The 15,155-nt window shown below is 38.2% G+C and overlaps 1 protein-coding gene across 3 annotated transcripts in view; it reads left to right on the plus strand.

Moving 5' to 3' along the window:
• LOC124862447 (parvalbumin-7-like) overlaps positions 1-15,155 on the plus strand; it is an 89,896-nt gene that overhangs the window by 45,175 nt on the left and 29,566 nt on the right. The window contains exon 1 of one of the 3 annotated variants that reach the window (XM_047356355.1): positions 11,210-11,300. The exons of 1 other annotated variant lie outside the window; for it this stretch is intronic. In XM_047356355.1, coding sequence (XP_047212311.1) covers positions 11,249-11,300 — 52 coding nt within the window. In that variant the 5' untranslated portion in view covers positions 11,210-11,248. Of the gene's footprint in view, positions 1-11,209; positions 11,301-15,155 lie in introns of those variants that run through there. One more of the 3 variants, XM_047356358.1, reaches the window with a different exon arrangement.

A 15,155-nucleotide genomic window follows, 5' to 3' on the forward strand; every position in this document is an offset into this window, starting at 1 on the left:
TATCACAATATCCTACCAAAACGTCATCTTTGAACCAGTTAAGCTGCAAGAGACACTGTGTCAAAGTGGAATAATTCTACAGTAAGAAAATTACAAGGGTTTGCAAAAACCTTTCTTCAGGTTTTTACCAGCAGTCTGAAACATAATACAGCTCTCATATAAACTCTAACATTTTCCTTTAGATTCCATGGTCTTGTGCATTTTGCACAGATCTAAAGTTTTTTGGCCCTATTAGGTTTTCACAAACATCTCTATTTTGTCTTCTGCTTTGTTTGTTAAACAACAACATATGTGGTGAATGGCTTTTTACAAGTGAGGTTCAATTTAAACAATTTTTGAATCTGATACAGAGCAGATCATTTACACAGTAAAATGGGTAGATGGCCCATGATTGTGTAGCCCACTGACCCAGACTAAGAGAACAAGAAAGCATTATTTTGAGTTAATTAGATGCTTAGGGTGTGGCACCATGAGTTTATAATATTTAACGTTTAAAAGTATTCTAATTTCCACAGATTTTTGGTTTTTGATTATCTGTAATTAAATATAATTAAAATAGGGCTTGAAATATTTCACTCTATTTATAATGAATTTATATACGTTTAACTTTCTCAAATGAGAGACAAAAAATATTGAACTTTTTCACAATATTCTAATTTTTTTTTATGTACCTGTAATCTTTCTAAGTGTAAATCCCAATACCTGTTGTTGAACCGTCAGGGATTTTATGTCACCCACAGCCCCAACAGAGAAAGTGAGAATCAATTTCTCAACAATCTGGGCCTAACCCTAACCCTGTGCAAGGTTTGTAAAACTGTACATTATTTTCTTAGTCTAACAACTTTGGACTTTCCAGAACAACCTAAGAGTTTTTCAACACTCACAATCCTGCCAACTGTGAGTTAGTAAATGTACTGTTGTGTCATGTGACCTGCTTTGCACACTGTGCCCCGAGTGTTGAATGTTGTAAAATAAGCTTCACAAAATTCAATGCAGTAGGGCAACAACCTTTTCTGTTATTTTTCTAATTAACTGGAACTGGAATGAAACATTTTAGAAATAGTTAACAAGTCAACTTTAGTATAGCACCTCAGCAAATCCACATCCGATCTTTGTCAGCAGGAAAAAGATGCTTGTTTAGAAATGCAAAGCTGTCCTGCAGAAAGACTGGATGGGATGGGAGTTAAAAGAACAGATTGGAGTGCATGTAATGTCATTGGTAAACCAGATGAGAAAGGTACAATTACAATACCAATGTAGACTGTGTAATATTGATCAAATAAAATGAAAACACCTTCATAAACAAATATCTGGTAAGCATGTGGATTTATGACAATAAACCTATTCCAAATTCATTCTTCTTAAGGTCAACACTTTCTTCTAAATCACGTGAATGGTTTATCTCTCTGTAGCAATACTGTCACTTCCATGTTATACTGTGTAGGCTGGTGTTCTTTAGGTCTAAAAGAGGTTTCTGAAAGAAACTTTGATCCCTGCTGTATAATGTTGCAGATATAACCCCTCTGATTAACTCCTTTCTTCTCTGGTTCACACAGGCTTTGGTGGCCTAAGTTTATTGCATTGCCATTTTCATTTTAAAATAATACATTTATTGATGCTCAGAGGGTATTTGAATCAAACCAACTCAGAGGTTCAGGAGGATGGAACTAAATTGAGCAATAATTCATTTTTAGTTTGCTAGGTAAAAGGATAATTACCCAAGAGTTTTCTAAATGTGTCTCTTTGCAGTGAGAGATAAGATTTTCAGAGGTCCAAAAATGGGGGAGCACTTTTAAAACTCCAGTGGTTTCTCCACTTGTTCAATTGTTTGGTATATATTGAAGTCAGGCAAAACCTAGAAGACGCATATTAAGACAGGGAGATCAAAAGAAAAGGTATAAGGACAACATCAAGACAAACATTAAAAAGTGCCATATTGAGCTTAAGAACTGAGAAGAAATGGCCACCAACAGGGAGACCTGGAGAAGACTGGTCTGTGAAGGCACTGCACTGTATAACGAAGACCTCCAATGTGCTGCAGCTGACAAGTGCAGGAAGGAGAGAGCCACCATCAAAAAGCCAAGAGTTGAACCTACCACCAGTCACCCATGTCAACACAACATAAACATATATTGGCTTTTTCGCACACCTGAAGACACACAAGGATGAAGACGGAGGACATCCATACTTGACATCAAGTGACCACCGATGACGATTACATCTATACTAACAGCTGCATTGTGGATATACCCACTTTCTACAATGACCACAGCCAATAAATAGTTGATCTGTTAGCCTTACCTGTCAAATTCAGTGGGCGGCTAATAATGTCAAAGACTAGGTGATTGGTCTGCAGTTAAACTGCAGTGCATGTCAACCAATCTATCATATAGGAAAGAGTCAGGTTTCAGAGCTCATCATAGCACTGAAAGAAGCTCTGCTGAAAGTCACTAATGATATTCTTATGGCCTCAGATAATGGACTTGTGTCTGTTCTGGTTCTGTTAGATCTCAGTGCTGCATTTGATACAGTCGACCATAATATTCTCTTAAAAAGCCTGGAATATGCTGTAGGGATCAGGGGAACAGCGCTAGGCTGGTTTAAATCTTATCTGTCTGACAGATTCCAGTTTGTTCATGTAAATGATAAATCATCTTTAAACTCCAGGATTAATTGTGGAGTACCACAGGGTTCAGTACTTGGGCCAATTCTCTTTACTATATATATGCTTCCAATAGGTCAAATTATCAGGCAGCATAGGATAAATTTTCACTGTTACGCTGATGATACTCCGCTTTACTTATCCATAAATCCTGATGAGCCCAACCAGTTAGATAGACTACAAGCATGTCTTGAAGACATAAAAACTTGGATGACTTTAAATTTACTGCTTCTAAATTCAGACAAGACAGAAGTTGTCGTCTTTGGACCGGAGTCTTTAAAAAAGAAACTGCTTAGTCAATCACTTAACCTGGATGGCATTAAATTGACCTCTGATAATAAAGTAAAAAACCTTGGTGTTACTTTTGACCAGGACATGTCATTTAAATCCCATATTAAACAGGTTTCTAGGATTTCCTTCTTTCACCTCCGGAACATTGCCAAAATTAGAAATATCCTGTCCAGGAGTGACGCTGAAAAACTAGTCCATGCATTTGTTACTTCAAGGCTGGACTATTGTAATTCTTTACTATCAGGATGTCCACAAAATGCAGTTAAAAGCCTTCAGCTGATTCAAAATGCTGCAGCAAGAGTTCTGATGAAAATTTAAAAAATAGATCATATTTCTCCTATTTTAGCTTCCCTTCATTGGCTCTCTGTTAAATCCAGAATAGAAATAAAAATTCTCCTCCTCACATATAAAGCCCTTAATGATCTAGGTCCATCATACATCAGAGATATGATTGTTCCATATGTTCCTAACAGAGCACTTTGTTCTCAGACTGCAGGTTTACTGGTGGTTCCTAGAGTCTCTAGAAGTAGAATGGGAGGCAGATCCTTTAGTTATCAGGCTCCTCTCCTGTGGAACCAGCTCCCAGTTTTAGTCCGTGAGGCAGACACCCTGTCTACTTTTAAGGCTAGGCTTAAAACTTTCTTTTTTGATAAAGCTTATAGTTAGAGTGGCTTAGTTTATCAGGGAGGGAGCCTTCCTCCCTCCCTGTTGGGTGGAGTAAGGGGGAGTCAGGTTTAGCCTAAACCGTGTTGTGGAATTTTCTTATCAAAGTGGGTAGAAGTTGACTCATAACAAGAGAAAATCCGGACTTTGTCTTATAAGTTTTATTCAAAGGCATTCAGCGTTTGAAGACCCTGACACTGAGGTTAGTCAGTGAAACAGAGCCCCGATCAACATTTACACACAGTATTTATACCAGAACATGACAGTGTTATCTCAACTGCAAAGAGTTTTAGAAATATGGCCCCTAGACCCTCCCCGGGTTAGAGTTAACAAAGTTATTTATGAGGGCACCCATCTACCTTCCCTTGAAATATACACTTCAGGAAGTGTTAACCATAAAACTCTCCAGCATTTGAATTTAGAGTCCATCTGCTCTAAATAACAGAACGCTATTAAAACACAGAGGTCAGAGGAGAGAGGTGAAGGGAATATCAGAGCACTTTAAAATAATTTTCCATTACAACCGGCTCAGTTATGTTGAGGTGCAAACACACCCTCCATTTCTGCTACCAGTATGACCCCTTCTCTTTTCCAATGGTTATAATCAGTCTGACAGAGAGAGGTATCCCAATCCTTGTGGTTTTTAATATAACAATGACCATCAGTGGGACCCTTTGTCTTGAGACGACATTGTTGTAAATAAGCGCCGTTTAACTAAATAATCTGAATTGAAACTATCTCTCTAGATATGCTGCTATAGGCTTAGGCTGCTGGAGGACATAATGACCACTTTCACCCTCTTCGCTACATTCTCACACTACTCTCCAATTTTGCATTATTTGCTGTTATTTCAGTTTTTAACCTTGTTCTCTCTATTCTCTTCCTAGAAGCTACACCTGGCCTGACTCTCTTTCTACTTGTGACATCTTTCTGGAGAGGGGCATCGTCCAAGCTTCTGCTGGCAACAACTTAATGTTCACCCTCTACCGATGATCCACATGGCCCCGTCTTTTAATGTTTAACCCTTTCTCTCTCCTAGATATGGCGATTGACTGAGCTTTACTGTAACTAATTATATGTGCTCTCTTTCAGACTCTAACCTTGAAAACTGGCTCAGAGTTTATCTGTTCTTTCTTTCTAGGTGAAACGACTAAAGGAGCTACATCCATTAACATTTACTTTTCCTTCCCATAGAAAGTACTCCTGGATCAGTGCTTCTTTGTTCTTTTTGTGTCTCTGCTCTGTTCTCTCAAACCCCCAGTCGGTCGTTGCAGATGGCCGCTCACACTGAGCCTGGTTCTGCTGGAGGTTTCTTCCTGTTAAAAGGGAGTTTTTCCTCTCCACTGTCTCTACATGCTCATCCAGGAGGAGGGAATGCTGCAAGTCACTGACTGGATGCAATCTGCTGGGTTTCCTTAGACAGAAAAACATTTTATCCAATTTGAATAAATAACTAACTCTGACTGCACTGTTCAATGGTTAGGATTAATTGGAATGTATGTAGCTGACTGTTGTGAAGTGCCTTGAGACAACATGTGTTGTGAATTGGTGCTATATAAATAAAACTGAATTGAATTGAATTGAACTGAATTTAAGTATTATTAATAAATCAAACAATATATTAATAATAATACTTTTATGTTGTTTATATAAATTTAATGTAGTTTTATTTAAACAATCATGTAAAAATATTAATTTGCCAGTATATTTTTTTGTTCGATTGTGTTATGATGCCAATGCCCTCTTTATCTATAAATCAGAATTTGAAAAAAACAAAAACCAAACATGCTATTGGAAGCTACAGCAGTTTCCTCTACCCAATGAAACAGTTGAGATACTCTATGTGGGAATTGTTCTGCTACATATAAAAAGGCACCTGAAACAAATTATGTCATACTGTATCCAAGAAAAGGTAGATTCACAGTAAATTAAATATTTCCAAAAGATGAATGTAAATATCTGTCAAAGAACACTCTGTTGCACACGCTGATCAATCACACAATTTCAACTCAATTTCTATTTCAGCACCATGTATGTGTTGTTGATAGCCTTCAGCCCGCTTGTAAAAATGAGAATATAAGTCCGTATCAGGTTGACACAAGCATCACCCCTGACTTGTAATCACTGGCCTGGCATGTCCAAGCTCCGTGTGTTGATTAGTTTTTAGGGAATGAAAATTGATCTGGAGTTTTCATTATAGGTGGTCAGGAACCACTATGTTAGAGCACCAACATCACATTTTAAATTTTGTTCACACAGTTGGCAGAGTGCTCTGCCAGGTCATATGCTCTGGTTGCCATAAAGAAACTGGGAACTACTTGATATGCAAGGAAACACCTGCCCACTGAGGCGTAGCTTTTGATTTTATCCCGTCTTGCCTGAGCAGAGAATGGCATTATGATGAAATGAGGAAAATTAGAAAATCATCATAGCCTCTGACATGAATGACAGCTGCCAGCTTCCATCTGAACGAGATTTGTCAAAGACGAAAGGATGCAAAGTATGACTTGGCAACGGATGTAAGCAAACACGACAAGATGAGATGGTATATGTGGAGAAGAAATGACAACTGATGGAAAAAGTAAAGATGGTTAGCAAAAAATGATAAAAACCAGAAAACACTGGAGTAAAGACATAAAGGACAGGAAAATATGGAAAGTGATCAGTGATCACACACATTATGACCACTGACGTGTGGATTATACTGAATATTTCTTTGGTGACACTGGTTAGTGGGTAAGATATAGTGAGCTGCTGTCACACCGTTTCATTTCTTGCAAACTATGCAGGTGTTATCCTGTCAAGTTGTGTCACTTCTTTGAGGTATGTGTTTTTTTTCTTATGGTGTGCGTGATTCTGAATAGTAAATGTGTTTAAATGTGAGTGATTAAGGGTGTTGAATTTAGAGCGGTGTGCTCTGTCAGGAAGTGGTATTACTTTTATCATGATGTCACATTTTGTTTTATTTTTTTTCTCATATCTAAGGATAAAGTGACCATCTGAGTAATGACATTTTAATGCTTTATGAGTGTCTCTAATGCAATCAGATACATATTTATAGCATATTTATAAAAGTGTGTCAGGCCATCAGTTTCACCTTTAGTTTCAAGTATCTGGCCTGCTGAGATCACATAATCTTCATCAGTGCAGAAAGCATAGCCTAGAGTGAAAATAGGTTATTGTTGATATAGTTATTGTTATTATGGTGTTATTGCTGTGATTCTTTTGTCACAGTTGTGTTTCGCTTTACCATTTGCACACGTGCGATATATGTGAGAGTGGTGGAGCTCAAAAAACGTTCCCTGCATTTCCTGTTTGTATTTAAGTTCCTTTGTTGCCATAGTTCCCCGGCTGGTTCATCATGTTCTATGTCTTGTTATACAGTGTTGTAGCTACCATTTGGATATGTCTGGTCTTGTCTGCTACATTGTATCCTGGCCTGGTTCTGTTCCCCTGGTCCTGGCTGCCCTGCCTGGGTTCTGAGAGAGAGCGAATTAATCTCAACTTACTTTCAGTTGTCTGGTCCTACTTAAAACCTGCATTATGACAGGTGATGCCTGAGCATGATTTCCCTATAGCATCATTACCTAATAAGCAATTGAAACATAAGCCAGAGACAGAAAAGTGCAAAGGAAGTATTAGGCAGAAAGTGAACAATTAATTCACAAAGCTGATTTGTTGGAAGCAGGAAAATTGCCAAGCATAAGGATTTGAGCAAATTTGACTCGGGCCAAATCGGAATGGCTTCACCCCAGAGACAGAGCATCTTCCTGCTCTGAATTGGTCAGTATTTTTTAAAAGTACTCAGAGGAAAGAGGTCATGGGTGGCCAACACTGCTTGTAGGCACATGGGGAGTGAAGGCTTGCCCAGTTGGTCTGATCTAACAGTCGAGCTACTGTAGATTAAATTGAATTATGCTTCTAGGAAGTGAACTATGGTTTGGATAGAAAGGTGTTAGAATACAAAACACATCAGAGTTTGCTGCTTGTGGGAATACTCAGCCACAGGACCGGTCAGTGTACCCATGGTTACCCCTGTCCACTGCTTAAAGCACCAACAACAGGCATGTGAGCATCATGACTGGACCATTGAACAATGGAAGAAGGTTAGCTGGTCTGATGAATTACATCTTTTTTCTCGATGTGTCCAGTAGGGTTCCTGTTTATTGCTTACCTTGGGAATATGTGACACCAGGATCCCAGTGGAGACAGTTTCTGCTGGAAAATCTTGGCTCCTGCCATCCATGTGGATGTTACTTTGACACGTTTCATGGAACAAGTGTTCTCTGAGGGCTGTGTTCTCTTTTAGACGGATAATGCACCCAGCCACAAAGTCAAGCTTATTCTGAAACATTTTGAGGAGTAAAACAACGAATTTGATGTGTTCACTCAGCATCCAAATTCCCCAGATATCAATTCACTCGAGTATCTGTCCAATCCATGGAGGTCCAATCTCGTGATCTACAGGACTTGCTGCTAACATCTTGTTGCCAGTAACCACAGCACAACTTCAGTGGTCTAGTGGCGTCCATGCTTCAGTGGGTCAGGCCTGTTTTGTACTGATGAACAGAGTGACTTACAAAGCTATTACCAAAGCCACATCAAAGTCTGAACATGACAGACAAAGGACAAAAGATAATTTAAGAGGGTCATTGTTAATTTCATTGAACTGTCAGTACTGAGTACTTCATTAGTGTTCACTGATGTTTTTACTTTAATCTGAAGCTTTCAACCCTTTGCTCTGTTTCATTCAAACACCTCGTCCCTGCATCCTTCTCTACTAGATCACATGCCTCTCCTTATTATCACCCTTGTCTGTTTCCTTGTCACCTCATCTCCTTCCTCCTCTCCTCACCTGCCTAATCTGTTGTCTTTCATTCCGTATCAGGAGCTCTTCTTGGCAAACCTAGAGGCGAAAACCACAACTTTTACCCAATTCCTCTGTGTTTGTGTCTCAGTGATTTAGAAAAGAAACAAAAAGATGAAAAACGTGAGTGCTTAACCTGATATGTATGCTCAATTTGCATAAATGGAACATTATTCTCCACTGGTTATTTTTCATACTCATGCTACAGTTCTCTTTATTTCTGGAAGACAGATATTTTGCGTTCTCCTCCCTTACTCTTCTATTTATCCTTTCATTTGCCTTGTATTCTCTTCAGTCATGAGAGCCTAAAAATCACTGCACACACATACACACACACACACACACACACACAGTTTCACTGAATAATAAAGTGTTTAGGTTTGGGTGCTGAGCATGGACTCCCCTGGTTTCCCATCACAGAGTAACAACAAAAGTTCAACGTATTGATTGTTGTTCATCTGTTGAAGCCCCATGAGTTATTGAACCATTTTTTTCGGTCAGTCAGTCATTTTCTACCGCTTATTCCATAATGGGTTGCGGGGGAGCTGGTGCCTATCTCCAGCATTCTATGGGCGAGAGGCAGGGTACACCCTGGACAAGTCGCCAGTCCATCACAGGGCAACACACAAACAACCATGCACACACTCATTCATACACCTAAGGGCAATTTAGAGTGACCAATTAACCTAACAGGCATGTCTTTGGACTGTGGGAGGAAGCCGGAGTACCCGGTGAGAACCCACGCATGCACAGGGAGAACATGCAAACTCCATGCAGAAAGACCCCCGGTCAGGAATCGAACCCAGGACCTTCTTGCTGCAAGGCAACAGTGCTACCAACTGCGCCACTGTGCAGCCATTTTTTTCTACAAGACAAAAAACATAAGCCATGTCCAACACATGATCAACCAACTTTAACAAAAAACGTATGTATTTGGACTAAACCTTTACAGTACAGACACATTAGACAAAGGCAATCACCACCCCACAAGTCATGTTTAAAACACAGTTTGTGAATGACAGAAATGGAAGAGATGGAGATACTATCTAAAGCACAAAGAATTGAAAAAAAAGAAAAGAATGGTAGTTATAACTCATGAAGACCTGTCTGCCTGTGTTGATCAGATTATTTTATTGTGTGTTTGCCTTACAACACCTAAACAAATGTGATGAACACTTCATTCCATCTTCTTCTCAACCTCTAATTCATCAGCACTGTTAGCTAAATAGGTAAAAAAAGCTTGGGAAAATGGGGTGTCTTCTCTGTTTTGTCTCTATTCTTTTAGAGGATAATACCAGTAATTCAAGCTGGTTCAGATGTTTTGTTTATATGATATAAATAAAGATATATTAATTGTTAATTATGGCATGTAAACAAATACAGTATGTAAGAAAAGCACATGGTGCTCTCTCTGAACTGTACTGATTTCTTTATATTCTTGTACTTCTGTGTACCTTAAGGTGGCCTCAAAGGTCTACACACCACAGTTAAAATGCTATTTTCTTCATATAAATAATTATCAAGCCTATACAATAAATCTGAAAGCCTTTTTTTCAAAGGATCCTGTGCAATTCAACTGAAAAGTATTGTAAATCTGAGGAGAAAACCCCAACATATTTTCTGTCAGCATAGGTCTGTCTAGCAAGGTTGCTGCAAAATAAGCTTTGTAGTGCACACCTAAAGGTTTTGGTCAATACTAAATGATATTTGTAACTGTTTATATTTTCGTCCACCAGACTATATCATGTAGTCCCACAGGGGTTTTGGAAAAGCCATCCAGGTACAGATGTTTTATTAGAAATACAAGCCTCTTCGTAGAATTAATATTGGTTTAAAGCAAGAAATTAGCTGCAAAGTCACATTTGGAGGAAGCTAGCCATGGTATTTATCCACATTTTTCAAGTGATTTGTATAATTTAGAAAAATGAACAAAAAGCGTCCATTTTAAAAATCTCAATTTGTACATGTATCTGTTTTCGAAGATAAACTTTTAAACCTTTTAATGACTGCACAATATGACCTATATTGACTACTTATCGTTTACCTATAACTAGGTACATCCAATTCTAAACTCCAAAATGATAGGGGTGAGTCTGTTTTTCAGGTCTTTTATTATATTTTTGCACATGTAATTGCGATAGAAAGCTATTGTTACAAATTTCTATGCCATTACTTTCCCACCCAGTTCAAAGGTCAGCACCTCATCCAGAGCCACAGATTATACATACATTATCTGACATCAATAAATTTTATTACAGTTGGAGTTGCCACTCTCATTTTTATGTAAAACAATTTCCTACTTGTTTAATGGTATAAAAGAGAGAAGGTGAAACAGGTCACATAAAAACGTGCAGTATTTGTTACTCATAATGGTTCTAATAATCCCACATATGTTGCTTTTTTTTAACTCTCAAAGTGATATTACAACATTACCAGGGGTGTTAGGTTATGGTTTTGTTCTTATTTCCTAGTTTTTTATTTATGCATTTCCTCTCCTTGCCATTTTCAGTGTTCATTATTATTTTATCTTATTCATTTATTTATTTTCAGGTTTCAAGTTTATTTCCTTGTGTTCTGCTCCACTCATATTAATTAACCTCTTGCCTTTGGCTTCTCTGCTTCCTCTTGGCCTCAGCTGTTCCTCATTCCCTCTGACAAGCTCATCTGGTTTCCTTGCCTACTTCCACTCCTACCTCAGTATTTAAGCCCTTGAGTTCTCACTGCTGGATTCTTCCGTTGTTCGACCTGATGTTCTGTTCCATATCATGCCAGTTGTTCCCCATCATATGCCATGTCCTGCTCCTCTCGTGCTATTCTGTAAGTTTTAAGTTTTAAGATACTTTTCACCTCTTAAACTCTGGTTCACTCTGCATTTGTATCCAGTGATAAACCAGCCATGAAACATGTGTGTTTGTTGTGTAGTATGAAGTGTAATTCATAAGGACTTTGGAATCTAATGCTGTTTAGATGGGAATGAAAGAACGCTGCTGTATTACTGCATATAGATGCGCTCATGACACCATCCTTCTTTTGACTTCATTAAACCCTCCTTTTGGTCACTGCTGGTGCGTTTCCTGACAGGGTCAGTGACTCGGTGTGTAGGCTGAATGCATCCTCTTCTATCTAATCAGATTGCATTGTGGTTGTTGGTGCTCTTTTCATAGGTCTAATGAGTCATGCCGCCATAGGTCATTAGCAGGAAGTGGATCAATGCACATGAGATGCCAGTGTATGAACTTGATTTAATTACGATATCTATGTGTTCCCAGGTACCCTTTTTTTTTTTTTACTGTGCAACACATGAATGCATAAATACCTGCTAATGTTGTCAGTCCATAGAGTTTAAAAAGATTTTTTTTACTTCAGCTAGCTGATTAGAAAAGGGAATTTGTTATTATTACAGAACATGCAGTATAAAAAAAATAAAAAATAAAAATAATTTTTTTTTTATATATATATATATATATATATATATAGGGTTAAATACAAAGATTTCGCTAATCTTTGTATTTAATGATGAGGCTAACTAGCTAAAATTGGAAATAAAGGCTGGTAAAAATGTATTTATTGCATTATTTCAGATGGTAAACACTTCAAACACACATTTCTGTTTCTACGAGTGATGAAGTTGTTTACAAAAATATCATTCACGCATCGGAAGAGAGAATCATGTTAAACTTTTGCCACTTCCCTAACTGCATCTGTACATTGCTAGTTTCCTGTTTTCTTCTCCTTAGCCAATTCCTGCTTGCTTTTAGAAGATGATATTTTTTCACCGTGCGACCTGCATAATAGAAACAACTCTCTCTCACTCACTCACTCACTCACTCACTCACTCACTCACTCACTCACTCACTCACTCACTCACTCACTCACTCACTCACTCACTCACTCACTTACTCACTCACTCACTCACTCACTCTCTCACTCTCTCTCTCACTGAAAGTGAACATATTACTGGTCTTCCTCCGAGGATAGTTTTATCAAGAACATTGACACTCCTGAATAGATCAGGTTTGAAAAATATTGCTGGACAGAATCTACTGGTGTGACATTTTTACCAGAATGTATTGAGCCGCATATTTTGAAGTGGGTCAAACAACATATGTGTGTATTTCCTTCGGAAACTCACATGGTAGGCATTAATCTCCATCTACCAGTCCATGTTCAGTTTCTCTTTAGTAAATAACTATTGTACTGGTAGATGGGTGGTAGTCCTGTTAGGTTCAGACATATTACTTTGAAGATGTTGAAAACAAAATACATATTGTATCTCCATTGAAAATCCCCCAAAAGCATATGGTAATCACAAAATACGCTGCTGCAGGAGTGCTCGTTCATATAATATTGCCTGTTATGCAGTCACACAGAAGTTTGAAATTTGGGATATTGAGAAATTTTCAAGTTTCAAAGTATGAATTCAGACTTCCTGCAGCATTCCAGGTAATTTTTTCCTGTGATTTAAGAAATTCAAATTTAACACAGCATTAATTAACTTACACACTTAATGCATACTAATGCCTTCAAATGTTTGAAGGTTTCTTTGTTTTGCTTTTGCTAATTTCTTTCTAAAAAACTGAAATGAGTGAACTCCTAATTCCAACAACATTTTCATTGTGTTGTGGGTGGCTTTGTGTACATAACGATTTATGATCCACATAATGTCTGTTTGTGAGTTTGTGGACTAATAACTTAGGAGTGACTCTTTAGAAAATTGACTGGTTATACAAACGAAGACAGAAATGAACAGAATGAGAGAGCAAAGCAGGTGGTGCAGTGTTATTTATAAGAATAATATCTTTATTTTAGATACAGGTAATGTTTTTATAATGTGCAGACTCTAGCAACATTGTGATACCAATATAGACTAAGACACAAATCAAGATGTAAGCATCAAGTTTAGTCTAAATGCAATAAAGGTTTTTATTGCAATTGAAATACAGGTTATGCTTTAGAGGTATCAAAGTTTGAACAAATGCCACACATATGTCGAAGAGCACAATATAATCCACAACAACCTAATGTTCTAATATAATCTTCTTTCTTTCATGAAACAGAAAAGGGGCAGTATGAGTTTAGATCATGTAAACATTGTTTCATTCACACATACACTATTGTCTTAGTGGTTCCCAGCACTGGTTCTCAGGGCCCACTGTCCTTCATCTTTCACATGTGTTTCTGCTCCAGCACACCCAGTTCCAATGACTGCATTACCTCTCTTTGCCATCAAGTGCTGCAGAAGCCTGATAATCCCCCATTAATTTTAGTCAGGTGTGTGACAGGAGGGAAACACTTAAACGTGCATGACAGTGGGCCCTGAGGACCAGGGAGGAGAACCAGTAGTCTAGGAGTTTACCTCTCTCGTAGTCAGCAGAAAAGTTACACTGCCTTTCAAAAGTCTTAAAGCATAATGTTCAAAGTTTTTCCAAGTAGAAATCAGAAATGTGTGCTGTTTATTTGTATACAGCTCACTGAGTCAAAACTTTGAAGAAGTCACAGTTGAAAGTCCTGGGGGTATGTCTCCAACGGATTTGCACTGTCAGAGACTGATTTGTTTTGTGCCATTTTCTCCTTGCAAAATGGCTTTGATCTAAATCATTCCATTGTAGATCTGGTTGGGTCTTTGAGGCTGTTGTCCTGCTGGTAGGTAAACCTCTGCCCTGGTCCTAAGGCCTTTGCAGACTCCGACAGATTTTAACCAACACAGTCCTGTATTTAGTTTCATCAGTCCTTTCATAAATTCTGACCAGTTTCATGTCAATGCTTAAAGACAGCCTCCCCACAGAATGATGGGTCAGAACCATGTTTCACCAATGGCATGCTGCACCATCTTCCACATGCTTGCTGTGTCCCCTTTGTGGCTTGTTGCACAAGCAATAGTTGTCCTTTGGACCTGAGCAAAGCTGTGAATCTCTGCAGCTCCTCCAGAGTTCCCAAAGGTTATTTGGCCATTTCCATGGATTATGCTGTTCTTGTCTGGTCTGTCAATGTAGGTTAGAAGGTTAGCAGTTCAGTTTTACATGGAGATTTAAGCACCCTGTGAGATGTTCAAATCTTAGTATATTGTTTTGTAACTTAACCCAGCTTTAAACTTCTACACAGCTTTCTCCTTGACCTACCGACTGTGTTCCCTGATCTTCATAATGTGTTTTGTTCACTAATGTACTCTGAGAAATTCTGTGTTGCTCTATCAGATAAAATCCGAAGAAAATACACTGAAGTGTGTGGTTATAACATGACAAAATGTGAAAACAGGGGTGTGAATACCATTGCAAGGCACTTCACAGATTTGCCAATGTATTTTTATGTGTATACAGGTCCTTCTCAAAATATTAGCATATTGTGATAAAGTTCATTATTTTCCATAATGTAATGATGAAAATTTAACATTCATATATTTTAGATTCATTGCACACTAACTGAAATATTTCAGGTCTTTTATTGTCTTAATACGGATGATTTTGGCATACAGCTCATGAAAACCCAAAATTTCTATCTCACAAAATTAGCATATAATTAAAAGGGTCTCTAAACGAGCTATGAACCTAATCATCTGAATCAACGAGTTAACTCTAAACACCTGCAAAAGATTCCTGAGGCCTTTAAAACTCCCAGCCTGGTTCATCACTCAAAACCCCAATCATGGGTAAGACTGCCGACCTGACTGCTGTC

Source organism: Girardinichthys multiradiatus, chromosome X (assembly GCF_021462225.1).
Source record: "Girardinichthys multiradiatus isolate DD_20200921_A chromosome X, DD_fGirMul_XY1, whole genome shotgun sequence".
In the NCBI taxonomy this organism is placed as follows: domain Eukaryota; kingdom Metazoa; phylum Chordata; class Actinopteri; order Cyprinodontiformes; family Goodeidae; genus Girardinichthys; species Girardinichthys multiradiatus.